Source organism: Triturus cristatus, chromosome 6, assembly GCF_964204655.1.
Source record: "Triturus cristatus chromosome 6, aTriCri1.1, whole genome shotgun sequence".
NCBI lineage: Eukaryota > Metazoa > Chordata > Amphibia > Caudata > Salamandridae > Triturus > Triturus cristatus.
This window is the reverse complement of record NC_140589.1, coordinates 860,090,989-860,118,455: the sequence shown is the minus strand read 5'-3', so window position 1 is coordinate 860,118,455 and position 27,467 is coordinate 860,090,989. Positions and strand designations below refer to the sequence as shown.

Below are 27,467 nucleotides of genomic sequence, written 5' to 3'. Positions count from 1 at the left end.
AAATGTCTATTTCCAATCGAAATTCCCCAAAATGTAAGGTTTCTAAATGCCAAAAATGTTGAAGGTCAACAAGAACCTTTTCATTTCCTGCTCAGCTTTTGGAGGTGCTACTCAAGGAAAGTTTAAATAGTGTCTTTTATCATTGGCCTGTGAATTGAGCTAGAAAATTGTTCACATCCTATTGTCTAGTAATGAAATGGTCCTGCTCAAATGCCATGAATATGTGTGTTTGGTATGATCTCAGACCTTCAATGCATAGACTCAGTGTAGAACTGTCAATAATGCTAAAATGTTTAACAAAATATTCCTGCCTACTAACAAAAGCAACTGGGCATATTATTTTGGAAACTTTTCTTAGCCCTTGCAGACACTCTTGGCAAAAATGGCTCCTATGGGATAGGCATTCTAGAACCCAAAGAGAGTTGCAGCTCATGGTCTGCTGCTGCCAGGGGTTACAGGGATATTTTAACTTTCTGACTGATGTGTGCTTCAGTCAGATCAGAAGTCCTCAACCAATCAGAATTCCTCCAATGTTTGAAACTGGAAGAACCTAAATATAGTCACATAGGTATTCACAAAGTATGCTTGTAGATGGAGACCTCCTCACATGTAGATCTACAAATACACCAAGATGTAAATCACCTCATGGATGAAATATACCATTTCAAAGTGTAGATTTACATTTAGATGTAGGCATTCAAGTCACCACCCCCTCAGATGAAGAAATGGAGACTCCTGCATCTTGATTTATGACCAAACAGTCACTTTTAGTAACTTTCTACCTGTTTGTGGGGATCTCCACTAGTGCAGCATTGAAATCCCCATAAATGTAATAGAAGATTTAAAGAATGTAATTAAATTAAAAAAATGACAATTCACTTTTTATTTTCAAAATATTAAAACAAATTTTCCTGAATCCTGTTTACATAGAACCACCATAGTAACAGAACAACACAACTGCAATAAAGCTTTACACAATATTACATTTAACTTTTTTTTTTTAGTTTAGGCTTAGATTTTTTATTTAAGTTAAAATAAATTATGTTAAATTTAGATTTTCCTACCTTACACTGCCTTTTGTGTTGAAGATATTACAATCTTGGTGCAAGTTATGAATTTTTTGATTTGTGATATTTTTTTAAAGTGTTACAACTTTATTAAATTGTAATTTTATATATTACATTTATATTTTTTATGTTTAATGTTTATGTTTACCTGTGCATTAGTGTTATTGCTTGCTGTGAGAAGTGGGCTTTCTGGTTCACTGTGGTGTGGGCCCCGGGTCAAGCAGAAACCACAATCCTAGTCAGGGTAAGGCACATGCAAACCCAAAATTAATTTGTACTCAACCCCCTGGTTGCTTGGCACAGAGCAGTCAGGCTTAACTTCGAGGCAATGTGTAAAGTATTTGTGCAACACTTTAAACAATAAAACAGTGAAAACACCACACAAAAGATCCCACAGCAGGGTAGAAAAATAGAACTTAAAAATCGAACAAGTATAACTGGAGTTATGAATTTTGAAAGAATAAACTGTAAGATAACACCTAAAAGCATAAAGCACCAACCGCGGCAATCTGGTTCAAAGTCAAAAGTTCAGGCTGAGTGCGATGGAGCACAGGTCGGATGCAGTCACAGATTAGTTCCAATGAAGTTTTACCTTCTAATGTTTTTGTGCCAAGAATCCCGTTCGGTTGGATGGGGTTTGCGAGGAGCAAGGAAAGTATTGCGGACGACAGTCGGTCTGGTGCAAAGAGCAGGCTGGATGTCTTGGATGCGTGAGCTGGAGCTTCGCGTTGGCGATCCCACGTGGGCTGTCGATGCTGCTGTGCGCTGATTTTCGAAGCGAGCAGTGCGGTTCTGGTGAGAACGGGCGCGTTCACAGCTACAAAGAGCCCAAAAAGCTTTATTTTAGGGCTTGAGAGCCACACCAAGGGTCCAGGACATGAGAGGCACCACTTGGGGGTCAGGAAATTACTGAAGATGGGTCAAAGAGCTGTTTGGGAGCCTTTTAAGTCTCTGAGGCAAAGATCAGCAGACTAGCCCTATGAGTCACTCTGGGGTCCTGTGTTCAAGATGAAGTTGCAGGTCTAGCTCGTCTTCACCAGGCAAGAGGGCAGCAGGCAGCAGGTCAGCACAGCAGGGCTGCAGTACATTTAGGGCAGCAGTCTAGCAGAGTGCCAGTCCTTGTATCAGCACAGTAGTCCTTCTTCCTAGTAGGGAGTCCACAAGCCCAGAAGTGTAGTGAAGGATCAAAGCCTGAGGTCCTTCTTTTATAATCTGGTTCCCCTTGTTCTGGAAAGTGGGAGAAACTTCTAGACAGTGACTTTGAAATGCACAGAATTTCCTGTCTCTCCTGCCCTGGCTCCAAGCTGACTGAAGTGACAATGCAGGGTTAATAGGCCCTTTGTGTGGAGGCAAAGCACAGGCTATTCGGGTGTACGTGGGGCTGCACTGAGCTCCGCCCCCTTATCCTGCCAACACATGGCCCACTCAAGCACATAATCCCTCTATTGTGTGACTGTCTGAGAGTAATTCATAAAGTCTACCTGTTGCTTACACCTAGTCATATGACCCAAACCAGGCTAATGGCACAAAAGGGCAGAAGAATGCAAACTTTCTAAAAAAGACAATTTTAAAATTGTGATTAAAAAACCTGACTTCACCACTAAATAGAGCTTTTAGCCCCAATTCCAAAGCAATAAAAATGAACTGGTTATTTCTTCCCATTTGAATATTACACGTATAAAATGTAATAAGGCAACTGCATTGTTATTCTATGGAAGGGATAGGCCGTGGAGTAGCTAAAAAAGAATGTAAGAGTTTTTCACTACCAGGACAGGTAAAATATAAAAGTACATATCCAAAGTTTTATACAAATTGCAACCTGCCCTCTGGGCTGTCCCTGGCCTACCTTAGGGGTGACTTATATGTATTAAAAAGAAAGAGTTGGGCCTGTCAAAAGGTTTATTTTGCCAGGCTTAAATGGTAGTTTAAAACTGCTCGCAAAGGACGCAATTGCTGGCATGAGACATGTTCAAAGGGCTACTTAAGTGGGTGGGGCAATCAATGCTGCAGGCCTACTAGTAGCATTTAATTTACAGGCCCTGGGTACACGTAGTACCACTTTCCTAGGGACTTACAATTAAATTAAATATGGCAATGTGTATAAGACAATCTAACATGTTTCAGGGAGAGAACACAAGCACTTTAGCACTGGTTAGAAGTGGTAAAGTGCTCAAAGGCCTAAGGCCAGCAAAAATAAGTTCATCAAAATGTAGGAGGAGATGCAAAACGTTTGGGAGAAGACCCTCCTAAGGCTGACTGGTCTAACCCTTGCCTCCATTGATTTCCATAAACGTGTGTGGCAATACTAGTGATTGAGCATGTGTGGTGCCTGACTTACTCCAGAGAGTGGCTGAAGTGCATTTCAGTCTGTTTTATCAGGAACAATACTGTACTAGATTGTCATTTTGGAGTATATAAAGTAATGTCACTTTATTGGTCCAAATTTGCTTTGTAAATAGACCCCACTGAGTGCTACTCCAGTGAAAGCTTTTAAAAAATTCCGATTGGGCTGTCAGACTGAGCATCATAGGAACTATATTGCTGAAGGCTATTTATCCATCTCTCCACTGAAGAAAAAAATAATTTCAGCACTGCAGTTAGATAACTTCCCTCTGTTCAAGTCAAATGAGCCTGGCTTGAAAAATCACAAGTTAAGGAAGAGGGCCTCGGTGGGTTCCTGTCTTACCTAAGTATAACCTACACAGAGGAAAATATAGAACAAGAGGCTGTGTAGAATAATCACAATGTTATCATATAAAATGTTTGTTAAATATTATATGTTTTTATTTTACTGAGGGTCACCTAATGTGATTATTTGGGAAACAATGCTTGGCTAAAGGACCAAGACCTTACTGCACGGAGCTTATGATTTACCCGCGGTGCAATGACAATGCCATTAATTTCAATCACACAGAAAGAGATGGGAAAGGATTTATACCAGACTATTCTCAAAGATGACATACACTTGTGAGTAATTTACATATGTAAAAAACTCTTACATGTTTTAGCAACTTTACTACTTTGGGGTATTCACGAAATCGGAGTGTAAAGCATGTAAAAATAACTGTACACTTACATGTCTCCATCCCCTGAAAAAGGTGTGGAGCCAAAATTACAAGTGTAAGTTACTACTGGCAAAAATAAACAGTAGTAAATCCATGAACGTTGATTCATCAAAGTGCCAGAGGTAGCGGAAGTAACATCACATGCCATGTGACCCTGCCTGATTTGTCACGGGAAATGACATTACACAAAGTTTGACCTAATGACATAACAGGAAGTGATATCACCTGCCCTTTGACCCTCCCTAATAATATCACAGGAAGTGACATCGCAAGGCATTAGACCTGATGAGAGGAAGTGAAATCACGTGATCTTTGGACCCCCTAAAATCAAAGGAAGCTACAATACATGACCTTTGGCTTGGTGCTATCACAGAAAGTCATACATCTAACTTTTGGTTACTTACATCATACACAGAGGCTGGAAAATATTTACAGATACAAAAGGAGTACCCTATAAACAGACATACTTCAAATCCTATTGAAAATGCAGCTACATACATTGTTTCGGGTAGTATCTTCAGATGTACAATTAAGATAAAGTAGCATTGATTAAGAACCTTTCAAATCATGTACAACAGTGGAAAGTATGCTAGTTAAGTTGAAATCAGCCATTATCAATACCAAATAAGTGATAAAATGGGAAGGTTAATACAATTCACAAATGCAGTGTTCAACATAAAACAATGGCAATTAATGTGTTATTCACATTACCTAACTGATGGCTAGACCGCTAGAAGGGTTGAACCTGAAATGTGTAAGAATCATTGCTGAAGTTTTGTAGCAGGGCATTTGAAAATCTTGTGTCAATTCCAAAACTCAGATAAAATTACTTTACTTGTTGCTTCTTTTAGAGGTTCGTCCATGGCCTACAGCTCACAAGAGTCACAACAACCGGCACTATCACAAGGGGACTCAAAGAGTTGAGATTCTAGTTGAGTTGATGTGACGACTCAGTCAGTCTCACTCTCACACTACATGCCCTGCGGCCCACCTGAGGTCTGACTGTTCGACTCAATCAGATAGTGACAATTTAGAGATGCAAGTCACTCACGGCCCAGTCGGGATTGGGAGTCTGTTACCAAACCAGTGTTGAAGTCAGTCACTCACTCTTGAGAAAAGTGACACCCAGCACCCATGCCACGCAGCAGGCATGAGTCCAACTTTGACTCCGTGGCTGCACATCACGCATTCTTTGCAGCAAGAATATGAACCCTCTGCACTAGCTTAGAAAAGTGAAAACTGCCACTAGACAAAACTCCCTTCTCTCTTCAGCAGGTACATTACTAAATCACAAGAGTTTACTTGAAAGTTTTATTGTCGCCCTAAAACTGCTGAACATGCAAAGAACTTTACAGTGCTTTTAAAACTGCTGTATTGCTACAAAACCGGCACCACTAACAAAACCTAGCCTCCCGGGGAAACACCTACCTATCGTCCAATGCCCGATACGGCCAAGTCTTGTTGGCCAGGACACCAGCACTCACTGACAGGCGCCTGCATGCCATGGCTACACAGATGCAGTGCTCGACATTAAACAATGGCTATTAATATGTTATTACATTACCTACACGATGACTAGGCAGCTAGAAGGGTTGAACCTGAAATGTGTGGTCTTCAACAGTAATTTCTGAAGTTTTGCAGGGCATTTGAAAATCTTGTGTGAACTCCAAAAACAGATATCTAATCTTACTTTATATGTTGATTCTGTTTGAGGTTTGCCCAGGTCCGCAGTTCACAGGAGGCACAACGACCGGCACCACCACAAGGGAAGTCGGAGAGTCGAGACTCTAGTTGAGTCAATGTGATCGCTCAGTCAGTCTCACTCTCACACGATCTTACCTGCCCCATGGCCGGCCCGAAGTCCGACCGTCCGACTCAGTGAGAGAATGAAAATTAAATGAAGAAAGTCACCGATGGCCAGATCCTACACGTGTGCTGATACTAGTCAGTCACTCAAGAGTCTTTTTTTTATTTTTTTTTAACTTTTTTTATTGAGAGTTCAAGAAATTTACAGAAATACAGAACTGTCAAGTAAAGTGCATAATGCTAAATAATCAGAATACTCGAGCTGCTTTAAAAGTAGACATCATAGAGATAAATACAACACTACGAATCACAAATAGATAAAGTGCAAAGTGCTAAACATTAGGAGTAAACATACCCCAACAATCTTTCACATAACCCTGTTGCAGAAAAGAAACGGGACAGTCATATACAGCATTACAGAACATAAAAAAATCGATAAAGTGCCAAGTGCAAAGTGCTAAACATTAGGAGTAAACATACCCCAATGATCTTTCAAATAACCCTGTTGCAGAAATTAAACGGGGCAGTCATATACAGCATTACAGATCACAAATGGATAAAGTGCCAAGTGCAAAGTGCTAAACATTAGGAGTAAACATACACTAACGATCTTTCAAATAACCCTGTTGCAGAAAAGAAACAGGACAGTCATATAGTATAGGATAAAGGATGCATAAAGTGCCTGAGTGCATAAGATAAGGTAACAGTAGATTGTGGAGTTGACACTTAAGGACCAGGCTAAGCTGTTCAAAATACGACCCCGCCATCTCCTCAATGATTATAAGCATTCCAATAAAAAACAGTTTCCCTTATCTCTGAACTAGATCCCCAGAGAGCTCCAACGTTTCTCAAACTACTTTAGTGTACTTGATCTTTTTGCATATTTTTTTTCCAATTCTTTAATTTTACTTCATTTTGCTCTCCTGGCTTGGAAAGAAGGTATCCTATCAGTTTGCCAGCACTGTGAAATTAGGGATCTTGCTACTAACACTGCAATGTATAGGCAATCTTCTTGTGTAGTGCTTAGCATTCTATAGGGAGAGCAACCCAGAACTGCAATGGATAAGTCAATGGAGATGGAAAGGTCTAAGGTGAATCTGAGATAATTTTCAATTCCTTTCCACAGGCTGCTGATTTTCGGACATTCCCAGACAATGTGTGACCAGGTGCTACCATTCTCTTTTGTATAGCGGAAACCCCTGTCCTCGAATTTTGGATATATATTATGTAAGAAAGAAGGGGTCCTACAGATTAGCCATTTTGAGTTAAATTGCATACGCTTAAGATTTGCGCCTCTTAGTGTTAGTGTAGTGATGCATTAAGTTTGTTAATTCTGCTCCAGGTTGATTTTGAGACCTGCATCCCTTCCCTTTTCCACCATCTATCACAGATTTTTTCTTATAGGGGGAGAGACTTATTTTCGTCAAAGATTTTAACCCATGCACTAACCATCCTTTGTGTCGGGAAATCAAAGGTTTCGCTGATACCTGGTCTAGAGGATACGCTTCTTATATCGAATTTTTCCAAAAAGGGCTTTATTATAATAAATGACCATTTCAGCATTGCTTAAGAGGAAAGGTGCCCCATTTCGATCTCTGACCACGACTTCCAACAGTTGCCTTTAATAAAATCCTGAATCTGTACATACCCATTTTCTTCCCATTTTTTAAAATAATGGTCTCTAAAAGACATCTCTTCCCCGTGTAAAAATGGGACAGCCTAGTCGAACTGTTAATTCTTGGAATCCTGTAAAATGTAAAAAAAATTGAGATTTTTGCTTAAGTAACCATTGGAGAGTCTTGTATCATACTTTCATAGGGTACTTGATTATTCTTGTGGGGTCAACAATATTATACTCCTTTAGGATCTTATTCATAAAAAAGTTATCTGCCTCCAGGGGTCTAATATGAAAAATCTGGAGCTATAGTGTGCGAAGGTCGCATGATAGTAGTTCCTAATATTTGGAAGGGACATCCCTCCTTCTGCAACAGGGTAGCTTAAAGTGCTTAGTGCCGGTCTCGGTATCTTATTAGACCATAAAAAAGGAGAAAACATGCTATCTATCTCTTTCAAAAAGCTGCTTGTAGTGCACACGGAGCGGCACTAAAAAGGAAGTTGAATAGTGGAAGAATAGACATACGAATTAGTGCCACTCGACCTAATATTAATAGTGGGAGCTGGTCCAATCGTGCTAACAGGCGTTTCACTTTTTTAAGCAACGGGTGTAGTTCAAATGGAATATGTCTTCTACTTTCTCCGTCACGTAGATCCCTAAGTATCTCTTTGGATAAGTGTTATAGACAGGTCTAAAATCTGGCAATAGAGAGTCGATGGAAAGATTGCACAATATAATCTCTGTTTTAGACTTGTTTATTTTATAGCCTCCTATTGCTTGGAAACCTGAGAAAATCCTCATGATTTCCTCCTGGGTGTCTGTTTTAAAAAGAGAAAAATGTCATCTGCATACAATTTTATATTTGTCATCCCTTGAACAGGGACCGTGTATGCCTTTTTCTTTCTGATTGCTATTGCTAGGGGTTCTATAAATAACGCGAATAAGATCGGAGAAAGAGGACACCCTTGTCTAGTGCCTCTGTTTATTTGACATGTGCCTATGTTTATAGAGTTAATTAAGATTTGTGCCTGTGAGTTCGTGTATAGCCGTCTTATTAATTGTATAAACTCCTCTGGGAAGCCAAACTTTTCCAAAATGAAAAAAAGACAATCCTAAGAAACTAGATCGAACGCTTTTTCTTCATCTAAAAACCAAACCTGGGCCTCAGTCCTGTTTATATTTAAAAAATCCAGTGCTTCTAATAAAAAATTCGTATTGGTATGGAGCTGTCTCCCAGCTACAAAACCACACTGGTCCGTATCAATAAGTGAGCCTACCATTCTATTTAGCCTATTAGTGAGAAGTGTTGTAAAGATTTTGTAGTCAACAATAAGAAGGCTTATTGGCCTATAAGAATTAACATTCTCGCAATCTATATCCTTCTTTAGGATACTAACCCCTACTGCTGTGCGGAAAGATAGAGGAGGGTCGCCCCTTTCAGAAGATGATTAGCAAGTTTTAAAAATTCAATATTGAGAGTTGAAGCAAATCTTTTTTAAAAATCTGCGGGAAAGCCATCTTCACCAGTTGCTTTACAATTAGGCAAAGAGCTTATGACTAAGTGGAGTTCTTCTTTCATGCAGTCGACTAGCAATTCCTCTTGAGAGTTCCTATTTAAGTTAGGACTGGCAAATTATGAAGAAAGCCATGGATGGATTCGGAGGATGCATGATGGCTTGATTGATAAATTCCCTTATAGTGCTTAAGGAAGGCCTCTCCTATGTCCAAAACTCTGGTTGAACGTATTTTAGTCGATTCATCCCAGATACTCCCAATCCTGTTACGCACCTGTTTCTCTTTTGCCTGCCATGCTAAAAGTTTCCCTGTAAATTCACTATCTTCATAGACTGTCTGGTGTAAAGTCCTGCTTGCCACATCTCCCAACCCGTAGTAAAATTCTCTAATTTGTATTTTTGCTTCTAATAACTCTTGCTTAGTGTATGAGTCCCTGTTCATAGTGTACTCCTGATTCACGTGGACAAGTCTTGTTTCAATCGTCATTCATTCCTCTTTTTTGGCCCTTTATCGCGGGATATCCTTCGAGGTGAGTATGCCCCTTAATGTGGCCTTAAATGCGTTCAGATTACATTAATTCGGACGGAATCTTTATTTATATACAAAGGGCACTAATCTCGTTATCTATTTATGTGCACCACAGTTCATTTGCTAAATTGAGTTTTTATTAAAATACAATCTTCTTGATGCGTTTTCTTCCGTGCTCCCAACAGCGATTTCCATTTTTATTAAAGCATGATCTGAAAAAGCATTTAGAATATGATCGCATTTATTAACTAAAAGATTATGTGAGGTCAGAAAAAAATCTATTCTAGATGCTGAGCTATATTTTGCCAAATAGCATGAGTACCCACGCTTATCTGGATTTTTAAGGCGCCAATTGTCTACGATATCTAAATCGGTTTTACAACTAGACAGGGCGATGGAGACTTGAGGTTTATTTTGTTTTCATTCTATCTTTGTCGAGTCAACTGGAGGGTCCTGCAGAAAGTTAAAATCGCCTCCCCATATAATCTGTCCAGGGATGTACAATAAAGCTTGTTTTAGTTGTAGAATAGGGAGTGGATCATCAATAACAGGTGCATAAATTGTGTCCAGTATGAGATTTAACTGATTCAATTTTCCATGGACAAACTTCCATCTCGAACATGCTTACCTAAAAAAATGCCCACACCCCTCTGTGCAGTACCTGAAACAGATGAGCAATGGAAACCCGCCCAGTTCTTAAAAAGTTTACTAGCATCGGATAAACTTCGGAAAGGCGTCTCTTGAAAACAAATAACATCGGGATTGTGCCCCCTTAGCCAGCTCTCCATTGCATAGGACTCACGCCTATTGTTAAGACCGTTAGCATTAAAAGACAGAATTGTTAGTTTATTCCTATTCATCATTTTTGTACTTTATCAGGTGTTTTAAAAGGTATGCCCTGATGCTTGGTGAGGTTCTGAAAAACACCTAACAGTGTCCAATATGCTTAAAGTGCTGACATAAAGCAAAACCAGAAGTATAATAGAATATTGATCAGTTGGCTACGGAGAGTCTGAAAACGTGAACATCGCCTAAGGAATAAAAATACATATCTTATCATGACATATCGAACGTCCCTCTCTGACCCTGTTAGAGGTTTACCATGCAATACGTAGAAATCCTTCCTGACAGATAGCGATCTAATGTGAAAATTTTGCATTGAGCAGCAGATCTTAATAGCAGCTGTAATGTAACGTGCAATAGAGCACAGATACCTAAAATACATTATATAAATTACTGTGTATCTGACAGCATAGCTTCCTAAAAAGCCACTTCCTAGAAGATGGCCATCTAATGTGCAAATTTAACATTAAGCAGCAGATCATTATAGCTGATAAAATGTAAAGTGCAGGGAAACATAAATACCTAAGATACCTAAAGTGCATATTGTGTTTTAGTATCTGAAAAATATAAACCGAATATTGACGTTTTCTCTGTAATGTCTATACACATTCTGAAGCAGTAAAACTTCGCCTAAGAACTTTCTCTTTTCTGAATGCCTCATCCCCTCCACCTCCACCCAACCCCCCTGAAGGACGGAATTCCCCGCTATTCCCACTATTTCCGCCTTCCCCCTCTTTTTACCGGATGCCATCTTGTTGCATCCTTTTGCGTCTCCTGATTCACCTCATGTCCGGCGTTAACTAAGAGATCTTGCATCGATTCATCTTATAGTCCAAAGCCAGCTTATGACTACAGTGTCCTTTCTCTTACACAGCACTCAGATATTCCAAAAAGGATTGAGCTTAAGGTATGTCCGGGAAGATAAAGAATTTTCCTTTAGCCAGGACTTTTAATTTGGATTGCTGAACAATTGATGCTTGTGCTCCTTTAGCCTTAAAGGAGTCAATCATTTTGATAAAATCCTTCTTTCTACGTGCTGAGGCTGCCGACATATCAGAAAAGATTCTAAAATTTTGAATCTCAGAAGTAGAAAATGATCTCTTTGCTATTGCTGTATTTAGATATCTTTCCTTAATTCTGTAGTCTGAAAAGTTCATTAAGATTGTGCGTGGATATTTGGCATTCAGATATTTCTGTGCAGGAACTCTGTGGGCTCTGGTGATTGTAAGATCTCCTTGCAGTTCTGGAATTACCTTCCTCAGAAGTGTCTCAGACCACCCCACCATATCAGCATTCTCCATGCCTTCCGGAATTCCAACCAAATGCAGATTGGATTGTCTGTTATAGTTCTCAAGATCTTGGAGTTTTAGCTCCATCTGGTGTTTATTTTTATTTAGCACATTAAGATCCTTTTGCATAGCTGTGATATTGTCCTCTAGGTCTGAAACACGATTCTCAACTTCTGTAATTATTATGAGGATGTTAAATAAGCTCTCTTCAAGATTGGACAGTCTATCGTGCAGCTGTGAGATTTCAAGTGCTTGCGAATCTTTAAAGTATCTTAGCTCTTGTAAGATGGTTGTGAGCATACTTTTTATTGAAAATTTTCCTTTGTGCTCATTGCATAAAGTTGGCGGGTCTAGAGCCAGATCCAGTTCAGACTCAGATGAGGACTCAGACGCTGGTGCTTCTAGCATAGTTTGAATGCCGCTTGTTACCCCTTGTGTCGACTGTAGAATTGCTTGGTTGTCTTGAGTGGAAGTGGGGGGTAGGAAGGGACGTTTCTAGAAGAATGTCTCGGACTGCGGGTGGGATTGAGGCTGTGGCTGGATTGTCTGAATGGGCAGAGCAGGCTGAACTAGATGGCTTTCTAGGGATTGCTGGCATGGTTGGTCTAGTTGGTCTAATTGGAATTTGATTATTGGACTTTCACTGCCTAGTTGTGGCATATCTTTTGACTTTCTCTGTGTGAAGAGGTGCTTACTGAAGAGAGGATATTGTTTGGGACTGAGCAAGTTATTGTTTCTCCTGTTAGGCTCGCCTCCTACTCCGACCTCTCCACCTGCGGCTAGGCGGCTTAGATCTGCAGGCTGTTCAGGTGGGTTTTCATCTTCATCTGAGGCTTCATACAGAGCATTTTGCTCAGACTGCTTATCTTTTTCGGCCAGTGCTTTTGCCTTTAACTCCATTCTCTGCTGGGCATTTCTTTGGCCCCTCCGCATTCCTCTTGGGGCAGGTGAAGGTGTTAACACAGTTTGCCCAGCTGACTCAGAGGACTCTTTTCCCATGTCTACTGTGTTCTGTTTACCGCGCATTTTTACAAACCTTTCCCGTTTTCTTTTTTCTTTTTTAAAGGACCAGCCAAGCTGAATGAACAGGAGAATGAAGAAGGAAGCAAAAACGTCTCTAAAGCAGCTGCGCACCAGAACGCTGAATCGCCACAACTAGACCATCCAAATCAGGGCAATACACCACACTGTCTAAGTGCCTAAATACCCGAGTGTTCCTCCCTCACTCAGTGTCCGTGAAGTTGCCGCTGCTGATACTGGATTCAAGCAAGCCTGGCTGAAGACGGCTGAAATGCCAGAAACCGGTCCTAGGAAGCTTGTTTCCGGTCCAGGGAAGGCATAGCTTGGCAGTTTGGGCTGGACTGTTCCCATGAGGCACAGGGTCAGACTGATTTGTATATGGCCATGTCTGAACTGGGGTGGCAGAGTGGGCTAAAGAATGGTGATGGATCAAACCCAGATCTGTTGACTGGGTGTGAGTGTTTGATTGGTTCTGATTCTCCGTCCATCACCACCCCCTTTTGTACCGCTTTGATCGCCATAAGTTAGCAGGGCATGCTCAGACGTGAGTCCCTAGTTCACTTTGCCACTGGATTCAAGCAAGCCTGGCTGAAGACGGCTGAAATGCCAGAAACCGGTCCTAGGAAGCTTGTTTCCGGTCCAGGGAAGGCATAGCTTGGCAGTTCGGGCTGGACTGTTCCCATGAGGCACAGGGTCAGACTGATTTGCATATGGCCATGTCTGAACTGGGGTGGCAGAGTGGGCTAAAGAACGGTGATGGATCACACCCAGATCTGTTGACTGGGCGTGAGTGTTTGATTGGTTCTGATTCTCCGTCCATCACCACCCCCTTTTGTACCGCTTTGATCGCCATAAGTTGGCAGGGTATGCTCAGACGTGAGACCCTAGTTCACTTTGCCACTGGATTCAAGCAAGCCTGGCTGAAGACAGCTGAAATGCCAGAAACCCGTCCTAGGAAGCTTGTTTCCGGTCCAGGGAAGGCATAGCTTGGCAGTTTGGGCTGGACTGTTCCAATGAGGCACCGGGTCAGACTGATTTGCATATGGCCATGTCTGAACTGGGGTGGCAGAGTGGGCTAAAGAACGGTGATGGATCAAACCCAGATCTGTTGACTGGGTGTGAGTGTTTGATTGGTTCTGATTCTCCGTCTATCACCACCCCCTTTTGTACCGCTTTGATCGCCATAAGTTGGCAGGGTATGCTCAGATGTGAGTCCCTAGTTCACTTTGCCACTGGATTCAAGCAAGCCTGGCTGAAGACGGCTGAAATGCAAGAAACCGGTCCTAGGAAGCTTGTTTCCGGTCCAGGGAAGGCATAGCTTGGCAGTTCGGGCTGGACTGTTCCCATGAGGCACAGGGTCAAACTGATTTGCATATGGCCATGTCTGAACTGGGGTGGCAGAGTGGGCTAAAGAACGGTGATGGATCAAACCCAGATCTGTTGACTGGTGTGAGTGTTTGATTGGTTCTGATTCTCCGTCCATCACCACCCCCTTTTGTACTGCCGCTGCTGATACCAGCACCACCAGGTGGAACCAAAGGAGCAAACAGAACAGACCGATCCCAGGTCGGAGTTGAATGCCCCACCCGTACTCAGTGGACCAATCCGGTCCGTAGTGGCCCAAAGCCCCCATCAAAGGTGGGCCACCGTGGGAAGGAGGGGGTGCAATATAGTCTCAAGCCCCCAGAGCAAGTGTGGCAGGTATGGGCAGGTGTGTGAACGCGTGATATAGAAACAAAGGACCCCCTCTCAGACCTTACCGGTGTTGATGACGGTGTCGGTATAGGTGTCGGAGCAACTCAGTAGGATCGTCTCTTCGGTGTTGGAGCCGGAGACGGCGCTGGAGCCATCTGAAACTTTGGAACGTACAGGCAGGCAGAGACTTACCCAGAAAACAGGAAACAGAAACCTTCAGAAGCGCAGCGCCCGCCACATGTGGGGCGATGCAACCATCACCTGTCTTAGTGTCTCCCGTGTCTTGTGATCGGAGTGCTTAACCCCCTCCAGTTCCTTGGCTTCTCAGTTCTTACAAGGCGGTGCAGAGTTTACTTTGCCGTGAGGATTTAGGCTTCTAGGCTCATAGACTCGGACTCGGAGCCATCGGAGCCTAGAGGAACGGCAGCCATTCCAGTGCGTCCGTGGGCAGAGCTTCGATGAATCAGGTGACGCTATCAGCTACATGCGTGGGTCACGTCCGCCGCATCGTGAGCTCTGGGTCACCGAGACCTGTGTGTTGTGAAGAAAGCCGGTGTATACACACAGTAGGTGTGAGCCTTGGTCCTGATCCAAGGGGCTGGAGACAGCCTGCTCAGTCACTCAAGAGTCTTGAAATCCAGCACCCAAGCAGCAGGCAAAAGTCAGGCTCAAATCCAAGGTGCACCGCATCAGCGTGGCTTGTACTGCCACGTGGGAGCTGACCAATAATTTTTGCCTGGACAGCCATTATTTGTAGTGCTTTCGCATGCTACCCGATTCATGGCCCTGGGACCCAGTCGGTGGACCCAAACGTGGTGGTACACATACTGCACCAGGCACCACATCCTCTTCAAGCAGGGTAAGGTGCAGGAGGTTCGTGCTTGCACTTACACACATGTGCTGCTAGCTGCAGCACGTGTAGTTAGTCACTGTCCAATCATGACCAGCCATGCTGCACACACTTTGTGCTCATTCGCTCAGCTTCCTGGCCCAAGCCTGCAGCAGATACGTACAATGTATCAATTCAATGACTGCGCCCTTGGCCCAGTTTGGGATCACCATATCACCAAGGGAGACAAGCTCTTTCCCCCACCCAGGCCTAGTTTGCAGGCCATCATAATGTCTCTGCAGGCAGAGCCTCAGCACAGGCAGTGCAATCAAGAGCTGCTTACGCTGCGGATAATTGTTTTGCCACCAGAGCGCTTGCCAAGGCTGACAAACAGCCATGGGTGGTGAGCAAGGTGGCAAGGGTCGCAACAGGTGGCTTAGGGGTTATGGTTGCGCCCCCTTGGAAACCCCTAATTGACGTCCATGAGTAAATCCAGAACCACACATGGCCAATAACTAGCACTGCCACCATCCTCTCATAGAAAGTAAAGGAGGTAGAAATGTATAGGTGAATCTCATAGGAAATAATGTTAGATAAAAATGAAAAGTTAAAATTATAAATAAATATGATCTAATGTTAAAAAAATCTAAAAATAAAATATATTTATTTGTTAAATAAAACATATTATAACAACCTTTTTTGAATTTATAAATAATGTAACTTTCATTTTCATTAACATTTTATAAAACTATCTGTAATCAATTCTATATTTCACTTTTAATAAAAATTAATGGATAGTAAAAACATTTTTATTTTACTTTACGTGGGAATTCATTTTTTATTTACATTTCAGATTTTTTTAAATTCAATTTAAGATATTTCAATTAATTAATTATTTATTTCAGAATTTGGTTAATAGTGCTGTAGCATTTTTTATTTCGTTCTACATTTAGAACATTTATTAATAATTAATTTACATTTATACTTACTATAAACATATTTTAACAAACAGTTTTTTAGTTAACAACATTTTTTGCATTTCGCTTACTTTACCATAGGGAGACTGCACAGTCAAACTAAGGATCTCTGCGTGTTAAATTAGCAGGAAATTTTTAAAAAAAATTAAAATATCTATTGCATAATAAATCGGTTTATACATTTTTATGTCAAATATTAATGTGAACTGAATTTATATATATGTTTTAAATGTAGAACAAAATAAATATTATAGCACTATTAGCTTACTTTTGATTAAATCTTTAAACCATTTAAACATATTAAATTAAATCAAATATATTTTTCTGAAGTTTTATTTAAAAAAATACATTCCCACACTAAGTAAAACAAATATTTCGATATGGAGTCATTTACTACTGGTTTGTGTCCCTTTTTGGCTATAGTAACTTTAAAAGTGCAGTTTGTGAATAGCAATGGACTTTTATAGCTGAGTGAGTGTCCCTCCCTAAACCCCTACATCCACCCCTCCTTAATCCTTTCTAAACCCCTTAAATTTAGTAGTGAGCATACTTCTTTTTCCAGCTACTCTGCCTGGTCTATCCCACATTTACTACTAAGGGGTTGATTCCTATGTCGTTTTGAAACTATTCCGACCGAATCAGTTTCGGAATCGTTTCCGACTGACTTGGGTTCTGTGAGTACAACCGATCAATTACAATGCTTCCCAACATCGTTCGGTCGGACTCGCATTGACTTAAATCGGATCCTGTGTTCCGAACGAGAACACAGGCTCCCATTGAAAAAAGGGGTGGTTGGGGAAAACCATGCAGCCAGTGCTGGGTACCCCATAGTGATTGCCACACTGTGCATGGTTTGTATGAGAGGTCCCTTGGGTAGCCCCACGCGCCCCACCTGGAAAGTCAGATTCCGACAGCAACTTCGTGTCGGGCTGACCGAATCGTAATGGCTGTCCAATGCGGTCATCGTAATCGCTCGTTTGGAAACAATGTCCATAGAGCTGTACAAATCGGCTCAGAACAACTGAGGCTGTCCAGATGCCATTCGGAAACGATTCGGATAGCCCAAACGGTTTCCTTGCATCCTAATCGGTCACCCAGAAAGGTGTCTGAATCGGTCGGAAACATAGGTTCCAAATTGGATTTGCCAAATCTGAATTCCGTTCGGTGCTTTTCCGAACGGGATTGTAATTGACCCCTAAGTAGTAAACGTACATGTGTGATGATCTCCCCTTAAAAGATAGGAGATGCGGAGGTTGAGAATTACACTCAAAGGTTTCTGAATAGCATTTTGTAGTACTTTAGTAGTACTACAACTTGCAGTTTGTTAATAGGCCTGTCAAAGTTTTAAATCTGTGCCTGCAGGTGTCAAACCTGACATAAGTGCAGATTTATGACTGTGAGAAATTCTTAAAAGAGGTATGCCTGGAAATCTACAATAGCCACAGGTTTTGACTTGTATTGGAAATTGTTTTGTGATTTCCATTTCACATAATCATACTTGCATATTTACTTCTGTGAAAATCTGCAGCTAACTGTTACTTTTTTCCCATAGGTACATATTTACCTGCTAGTGAAACCCCTTCATAGCCACCCAACAGATTTGGGGGAATCTTGAGTCAACTTCTCACCTGGTAGTCATTTCTGGGCATTTCTAGGCTTGGATCGGTTGTAGAGGTTTTTTGATGCTCCCAAATATAGAAGTTTGTGAATGTACATAAATTCACAGAGCATTCCAGCTATGAAACGCCAACTCCTTGACCGCTCACTGCTCTTTTTAGTGAGAGAATCTTACCACTAAAAGAGGTTATTTCTCATTTGATCTACTTCTGCAAACATATATAAAAAACTTTTTTTTTAATTTTGCAAACTTCCAAATGATTACAATGTTTGCACAGTTACAAGAAATCAAGAAGAAGCATTGCACATCTTCTACCCCTGCCTGAATGTTGATCAAAGGGATTGTAATATAAGGGTCTGCGAACAAATGTGTTACTTTTACAGACCAGTGTCATTTCTCTATATGAAATAAGTGAAGAGGGGTCACTTCTGGCAACATTTTGCATAAAGGATGACTCTGTTTGGAGCAAGGACTATTGCTGTTTTCTAGATTGGCCTTAATCTTCCTTAAAACAATTCTGTAACTAGCTCAGGCTATTTCTCAGTTCAATTGGACAAGCTGTGGAGCTAGATTCCTGACTGAAAATGAATATTTGTAAACAACCTACAATTCTGGAGAATCTTAAAAACCTGGTTATTTCTGGTCCCATATTTCTATGATACAGACCACTGCTACAAGATGGTTGGTCCTTGCATGCCTGACCAACTTTATTTGCACACCGTTTTACAACACTTCAGCTTCAACTACACCTACAAGTTCACCGCACGATGGTTAAAACACATTTACAATCCTTACATATCACAACAAACTCTTTGTATATAGGCCTAACTGCACCCAACACTCTTTCAAACATGCACTCCAAAAGGGATTCCTACAAACAAGATACATTTTGGAGTGATTCACAATCTCGTCAGTGGTATGAAGCTCGATGTAGGTTTTGCAATACAATACAATGCATTACTAGGTGAATGCAGGATTTACCTTGATCATACTGAACAAATTGGGAGGCTTCAGTGGCTTTTGTGGTGTACATCTTCAGGACATTGTCATCCATCAGGGCTGCTGCCCTGAACAAACTAAAGCACCCAGGGCTGCAAAGCACACAGCCCAGGACATGCTCCGAAGACTTCTGCAACCAGTGGGCCACGGCATATTCAAACTTCTGGTACCACACCATAGGACCTATACGGAGGTAGTAGTGTGTTACAAATATTTTATTATAATTCATAATATTTACAAGAGCCACAGTATTCAATATATCAATCATGATAATGTTACTACTCCTACTCTTAATAATAGCCATAATAATAAAAATAATAATATTAATAATACATATATACATAGAAATATACATACTTACATACATACATGCAAACTTACAATTGCTGTGGGCACACCTCATTAGGACAAGTGTTTGGCATTATTTGAAAGCTGTGCTGACATTTTAATTACTATCATGAGGCATGGTTACCTTAATGGAATATATTGCTCACATTACTTTTTTTTGGCTTGGGATAACCAAAATTACACCAAATGAAACATTTTCACCTAAAGGTATACTTCCCTGTGTTACACTTGACCCTAATATGAGCCCAGAACTATCTTCACATCAATCTGAAAACAAATTTACATGTTTCCCAAAACTGTATACATTTTGGCTCTTAAAATAAGCCCTCTGCCTATACTACGATTCAGAGGGTAGCATTTTGAGAATTAACATAATTACTTTATGAAAATAAATCACATATGGCGTTACTGATAGTGGTCATTCTGTTAGTGGCTGAAAAACGCAGAGCCCTTTGCTGCTGTTACCCAGCTTGGTCTAATGGCGCTGAGGACATTAACATTGAGTTATTTGCCCTTTCCCTTGTTATGCACCCTTGCATTACTTGGATTAATCATCAACGCCATATTACAATATTTTCATGAGAGGAGCTCCAGTTAGGGCACTCTGTTTCAGAATTCCACGTTTCTCCTCTACAGGTGTCATTTTTGGGGGAAGATTAAGCTTTCAATGGGTGCAATGGTCCAAAGGCATCATAGGCCCAGGGCTATCTTTGGCATTATCTGGCCGCTGACATGATAGATGCTACTTGGGGAAGTGGAAATATTACGGCTGATTTAGCCTTTGGCTGCAGGCAATAACAGAAAACTCAAGCTGAGAGATAGAGGGATGCCATACAATATATTGTCAATTTCAAGTCACAAGTAATTAGTCATGTTTGCAATCCGACATCTAGAATCATTTGATTACCATATATGGCTTACTGCTCTTCTTTAAAGTCAAATATTCACTCTAATAATCAGGTAAAAGGCAATCTCAAGTAAATGAAAGCTCTAGCACAGCATGGCCCTGGAATTTTATTTTTGTCAAATCATGAAACAAATATTACTACCAAACATTGGAAGAGACCTAAGGCAATAAATGACCAAGGGCCTTATTATGACTTTACTGGTCTCGGAGCAGAGCTGCCACAATGCCACTCCTCTCCGAGACCGTCAAAGCCATCACAGATCACCCACCAGAGTACAACTTATTTTTACTCTGGCAGGCAGTTCTTTGGCTGGCCCAAGCACCGGAAAGTGGAACGTCAAAGGAAGTTCCTGCTGGGCATGGACTCTCAAGTCTCAAGAACCTGCAGCAACTGGGGATGCATGCACACAGGGAGGCACAATATGTGCCCCCTGCATGCACCCCATGGTGCAGAGCCCTGTATGGCTCTCTTTGTTTCTTCACCACCACACTTTTCATGGCAGTCGTAACGCCATGAAAAGTGTCGCAGAGAGGAAACTCCTAATATGCTTGGCAGTGCCGCTGCACATTAGGAGCCTCAGACCACTGCACCACTGCCAGGGATTGTGGATCCCTAGTGGCAGCAGTGGTTCCAGGGTGATCCAACCGCCACAGTCCAAATTCAGCGGGTGGACCGGCAGTCTGGCAGTACATGGCCGGCCACCACGGGTTAGGGAATTCGTAATAAGGGCATAAGCATCATAATCAAAGAAATAAGACATGTGTTGCCTGCTAACAAAAGGTTGACCAGAATATATATTTTTACATGCGAGAACAATCAACCATCCATATCGCCAACAATGCTACAAGAATATTCCTACCGACTCCAGTGGGATGAATTCTACCGCAGGCCGCGCCTACATGGGGATACATCCTGAGTCGGTCCACTAGGAGCAGCAGAGAGGAGGGCTGAAAGTCTGTGTCACCATCCAGAGCTAAAATGTAGGTGTTTTTTGCCTTAATCTAAAATGAGGGTCAAGAAACCTGATTAAAATCAGAAAAACCTGCTACTGTGAGATTTTACCTCTCTCACTTCATATTATGACACAGATAATAAGCGATAAAAAACAGTCATAGAAAACAAACGTGCATGAGCACACTTTGATTTTTAGAGCAATCCACTTCAAACATTCTAATTAAATTGTTCAAAATAATATAAATATAGTTGAAGAAAAGAAATACAATTAATACACAGGGAAAGAGTGGAGATACTTTTTGTGGATATATGAAATTAAATCACAAACTATTTTGATTGGTTGAATTTCATGTCCATGATAGGAAATTGTTCATTGCTTGACACACCATCCTTTATCACAGTATCATGAAAGTGGATTAGTGATGAAGCTCTTATGTTACAAGAATGTTGTACATTTCTACGCAAGTAGACTGCAGTTGAGGCAGAACAATTATACTATGACTCTATACAATAACAACAACACAACAGCAAACAACACAACATTACAATAGTGCTCCATAGTAAATCTATAGGAACTCAGCACAAAGATTCAACAAAAGCACCACACAACAACAACAACAAACTGCAAGCTTTGTGACCCAGGTAAATACATATGTTCATTAATGTATACACTGATGTATGAAATTGTAAATCTCAACAGTTTAATTATTCATGTATTTACTTATTGATATTATCTATTCCATAAAACTATTTTGGAGCCTGTATTATGAGGAATGATCATAAACAGGTTGGGTTTTGTGAGGAAGAATCATTGACATACCTGTAGCGTCATCTTCACTTTTCTAATACTCTTCCTTAATTCGTTTTTTTTTAAGGCAGCTTTATGTGAGAATTTCCCTAAAGGGTTTTATTTTACTTTACTTCTTTCTGGTTCATTTACGATTAGCCGGTGTTTGTAAAAGGACAAACTCTTAAACAGCCAGAAACAGACACTGCTAAAGACCACCATTCAGAGCATTTATGTCTTTATTAGGCAGACTAAGTTGTAAATCTCAAAGAAGCAGTAAAGTATGTGTGTTAGTGGCTGTAGGTTCCATTGCAGTATTGTGGGCTATTGTCTCTAGGATGCATGCATTGTGTCAGTGTTCTATAGATGCTGTACATTACGGACTCTCCCCAGAAAGCATTGCCTCACCACTAGGTTAGTGTTTCTTAGATGCAGTAAAGTGGGATAATTTCCCTAGGAAGCAATGGAGTGTGATAGCTTAGTTATGTTGGAAAGCAGGATAGTAAGTTGGTTAGTTTACTTAGGAAGCCATCCAGGACAAATTGTTGTTCAAAGATACAACAATAGCCTTGAAATTTGGACAAAATTGTCAAACGCCACACTTTGCTCACTTTATAAAGTTTGCAGCATTAACCAATCTTGCATGTGGGGACGTGGCTAAGATGGCAGCCGGTGAGGGCGTGTTTTGTTGAGCTCCTCACCGGACCCCGCTACATCCTGCTTAAATTCAGCCCTGGAGCCTGGGGATCCAAAGCAGCGAGAGGGTACTCACCCCTGGAGTTGACTCGTGGCCATGGCCCGGTGATTTGAGGCCGGTGGAGCAGAAGATTTGGGTAGGGTGTGGCCGCCCAGCATGACCTGTGTCAAAGATGCCGAGCAATCCTACCTGAAAAATCTTGCACAGGAACAGGAAATTATATTTCCCAAATCCCTCTCAGAGATCTTCCCTAGACTGATACAAACCAAGTCCCCAGAAGACCCCCACGGGGGAAGAGGGAGTGGATAAAATAACAACAACGGAAGAGACCATCAGAACTTTTGGCTTCCAAATTCTTCCTGTCGCCTTTTCAGTCTTTTTGTTGGTGTTCTGCTGGAGACTATCTGAGGAGGCTAAACATTCAACAATTATTGTAACCCCTATACCTAACTCTATAGCACCTGCAATTGCTTGTCTTTATTTTAAAATTACCTACCCAATCTTCCTGACTACTAGGCTTCTCTTCTGATTCTTTGTCTTATCTCTTTTGAATGTTGACTGGTGCTCTCTAGTACACTATGGCTTTATTTATTGAGCTGACGTGCCTGAGAAAACTAAGCATGCATAATTATTTCTATTGTATTCTATCTCTATTTTCTGCTATTTTATTATTAAGCTTACTAAGATGTTACCTACCCTTCTTCTCACAGCGTTTTTTCTTTTTTCAATAATAACTATTCTAATCCTGAGTTTATATTTATATGAACCATGCTTGATTGTACACAGAAATTAACAGTCAAATAATAAACATATCTTTTCTTTTCCTCTAGGGCGAGTTCCTAAATTCTTCTCCATTGAGAGGGCCCATTGGACCCGGGATGGCCCACCCGACCAGGCGCAGCCTCATGGTCTGTCATTGCACGCCTCCTGAATTACCAGGAATGAGATTTAATACCGCAAGCCTTTTGCTCCAAGGGCCCATGGCATTGTGAGGGAGCGACAGTGTCAGCATACCCAGATTACACAGTGGAGGTACAGCGTCGCTGCAGCCCGTGCATGAGAGTCAAGCAGCAACTACACCAGTTGGGCCATAAATGCACTCTGCTCCTCCCTGCCTGACTGCAGGTGAGAGCAGGGGATCCCACTAATTTCTTTGAGATGTCTGAGGAGGCTGCCTGGAGGCAGCTGGGATCTGCAGGGCCTGGGAAAATGATGCAAACGCTGACCAAGACATCACCCCACTAGTAAGCAGGTGGCTCACAAGAGGGCTCAGGTGGTGGTGGATGTCCTGTTGCACAGTCAGAACTCCTTTGCTGCCCTGTCATCTGAGCGGGATTCAGATTTCGAATCTGGTTCTACTGTCTCGGGAGTGTCTGTGGGGAATGGAGTGTGGGGGCTGGCTCTCCCCGTTTGGGTGATGATATTACCTGAGGAATGTTGAGTACAAGACACTGCAGGAGAATAATTAGATATAAGGGGGATCCCCCTTGCTGCTTGGCTGTGGGCCTGCCAATGGAGCCAGGTGTCCCGAACACCAGGGGCACACTTTTGAGGAAGGGGCAGGACGGAGCAAACTGGGACAACACCACTGCCACGCTTTCCTTTGTTTCCGAGTTGAACATGTTCATATGTTAATGGGTGTATGCTTGTGGCTTTCTGTTTCCTTGTTGCCGGCTGTTTCTGCTGTAGGTGAGGCTGTTTCTGCTGTAGGTGATCAGCCTTGAAACAGGGGTGGAGGATCTCTTAGAGGGATTGGTAAAAAGTTGGAGTTCACTATCTGCAGGGTGATGCATATTGTGTTTGCAGGGCACATCAGGGTTCATGGGATTGCTGGGTGGGTGGGTTGCTGTGGTTCGGTTTGGCACACATACTTCAGCAGGATGGGTGATGCTGCTAAAGTAATTGCCCATTCTTACCGCCTCGTGACCTGGAACATCTGAGGCATGGCCACACACAGAAAAAGGCAGGCTGTGCACCCCTACCTTGCACGACACTGAATACACATGGTGCTTTTGCAGGAAACAAACTTGGTGGCTGAAGAGCTGTAAAAATTGCAGGCGCGTTGGTGGGGGAATGTTTATGGTATGCCTTACTCAGCCTTATCCTGGGAAGCTCTGAGCTGTATTGCTCTTGGGGCCCCTTTAGCGGTGAATGCCCAGAGAACAGACCGCGATGGCCGACATGTGATACTGGAGGCTCTGTTGAACGGAGGCCCCTTTTCATTGGGGGTGATATATTCCCCCAATGTACAGCATGCTGACTTCCTGGTGAGATTATCCCTGGCTCTGTTGCTGCATACCCAGGCGGTGTGTGTTTGGACCAGGAATTACAATTGTGTTCCGGATGTGGTGCTGGACCACTCTGCTCTTCCCACAGAAGAGGCGACTTGTCACCAGGTGTCGCGCCGCTTTCAAAGGTGGATGGATGGCATGCTGTTGCATGATGTGTGGTGATTGCAACAGCCAGACGCCAAGGAGTACTCATTTTATTCCCTGATGAATGACGTACACACACAATTAGAACTTTTCTTTTGCAGTGATGCGATATGTGGACGCGCAGTGACTATGGACTATTTGGCACGCACTGTCTCTGATCACTGCCCGTTACTGTTGACGATACACTGGGCCCCAGAGCGCGCTGTGATTCCCATGTGGTGGTTACAGGTGGAGGCCCTGCAGGACCCCTCGTTCTGAGACACCATAGCCTCAGGTTTTACAGAATTTTATTAACAGAACACCGGTTCCACTGCATCTCATTCATCGGAGTGGCAGGTGCATAAAGTGGTCATGCAAAGCCAATGTATTGCTACGATGTGGAGGGTGAGAGGGACCTTGTGAAGGGACTTGTTGGACACAGAGCGGGAGCTTTATGACATTAAGCGGGTAACCCCAACATGTGCAGATAGAGTGCAGCCGATACAGGAGCTTCGGCAGCAACATAGGGAGCTCGTGTCCTGGCTCGCAAAGCTTGACTATAAGGAATATACCACCCACTTGCATGATGATCGGAACCAGGTGGGCAGAGTGCTAGCATGACTGCTGCGGGAGGACACACCCCTCTCCCCAATAGGGGTTATCCACATTGAGGAGGGCGGGCTGAGTATTCCCAAGCTGATATAAACACAGGGCCTGATTCACAAAAGTAATCTGAGACAAAATCCTAACTTGACGACTTTTGGTATTCACAAAAGGCATTTAGTAGCAGTAAAGTTAGTATTCCTGACTTTACTACTACTAAACTGAGACAAAATCCTAACTTTACGACTTTTGGTATTCACAAAAGGTAGTTAGTAGTAGTAAAGTTAAGATTCCTAACTTTACTACTACTAAACTGAGACAAAATCCCAACTTTACGACTTTCGGTATTCACAAAAGGCATTTAGTAATAGTAAAGTTAGGAATCCTAACTTTACTACTACTAAATGCCTTTTGTGAATGCCAAAAGTGGTAAAGTTAGGATTTTGTCTCAGATTACTTTTGTGAATCAGGTCCACAGCATTCATGGCATACTACTGCACACTGTATGCGGTGTGGGACACAGCTACCACAGGCAAAATCTGTGACTTTCTGCAGGAGGTACCCCCTCCCCACCATACAGGTGCCGGCAATACGCGAGGCCATCTCACAAATGGCATGCAATAAAACACTGGGGACTGATGGCTACCTAATAGAGTACTACATGTTGCTCAAAACTTTACTTCCCCCACAGCTGCTGAAATTGTATGAGGAGTCGGCGGAGGTGGGTATACTTCCACCTACCCTCAGGGAAGCCTTGATTGTGGTACTCCACAAACCTGGGAGGGACCAGCAGGATGTGCAATCATGCCAGCCGATTTGGCTGTTAAACTTTGATTATAAGATACTGGGGAAGATCTTGGCAAACAGGCTGCTGTCGGTTGTCGACAAACTGATCCACCCAGACCAGAATGGGTTCATACCAGAACACAACACCTTTATGAACATCAGTCGACTGCTGAACCTGATGGGGTCATGAGAGGGGGCTTATGTGAATAGATTAGCGGTGTCCCTAGATATTAAGGAAGCGTTCGACACCCTCGGCTGGCATTATCTGTTTGCGGTGCTTGGGGATGGGCCAGGTCTTCTTGGGGTGGGTGCAGACCATATACTGAAACCCAACGGTGCTTTTTAAAACTAGCACATTTACATCTGACTGTTTGGCACCCTGGCTCCGCATTAAGGCTTGGACATGGAGAGTGCATGCGTGAGATGACTGACACATAGTGTCACTGTATGCGGACGATGCTCTAATCTACTTGCAGTATGCCGGCACTTCCTTAAGACCGCTCATGTTGATCCTGGATGTATTTGGGACTTGTCAGGCCTGTGCATAAATTCAACCAAATCCTGTTTGTTCCCACTCCGATAAGTGGAGGAACACAGGCGAGAGAATGTGATACCCATGTGACTGGAGTAGTGCTTAGATACACCTAAATACTTGGGAGTGAACATCTATCATTGTGATGCAGACTTGGTGCATGGAAATCTGGACCAGGTGGTTTCTCCACATGGGACTCCCTCCCCTTCTGATTGTCATTGCCCTTATCTCCATTAGGCCGAGTGACAATTGAGAAGGTGCTGATTTTACCTCACTTGCTGTATCTCTCCGTTGCCACTACTTATACCAGGGCACTTAATGGGCTGCTGTCAGGGCAGGGCAGGAAGGGGGCTGCACTGCCGATAACGCAGATCCCTTTAGTGAACGACAGCATAGTGGCCCCAATTACAAACTTTATTACACCGCGAGTCAGTAGCAGTGGGCAATGCGCTGGCTTGGTATGAACAGCACCTTACGCAGAGAGGGGAGTTGTTCACCACTTACTGGGGGGGAGTTGGTCCTGACATGGCTGCAGCATACTGTCCGTCCAGGTCACCAAGAGAACAGACTGA

At 42.4% G+C, this 27,467-nt stretch overlaps 1 protein-coding gene across 1 annotated transcript in view; it reads right to left on the bottom strand.

The window, feature by feature from the left end:
* The window catches only part of LOC146817969 (chitin synthase chs-2-like), a 281,940-nt gene that overhangs the window by 142,923 nt on the left and 111,550 nt on the right, over positions 1–27,467 (bottom strand). The window contains exons 9-10 of the mRNA XM_085609724.1: positions 20,982–21,123; positions 18,849–19,049 (exon numbers count right to left, since the gene is read on the bottom strand). Of these exons, the coding sequence (XP_085465850.1) occupies positions 18,849–19,049; positions 20,982–21,123 (343 nt within the window). The remainder of the gene's footprint in view (positions 1–18,848; positions 19,050–20,981; positions 21,124–27,467) is intronic.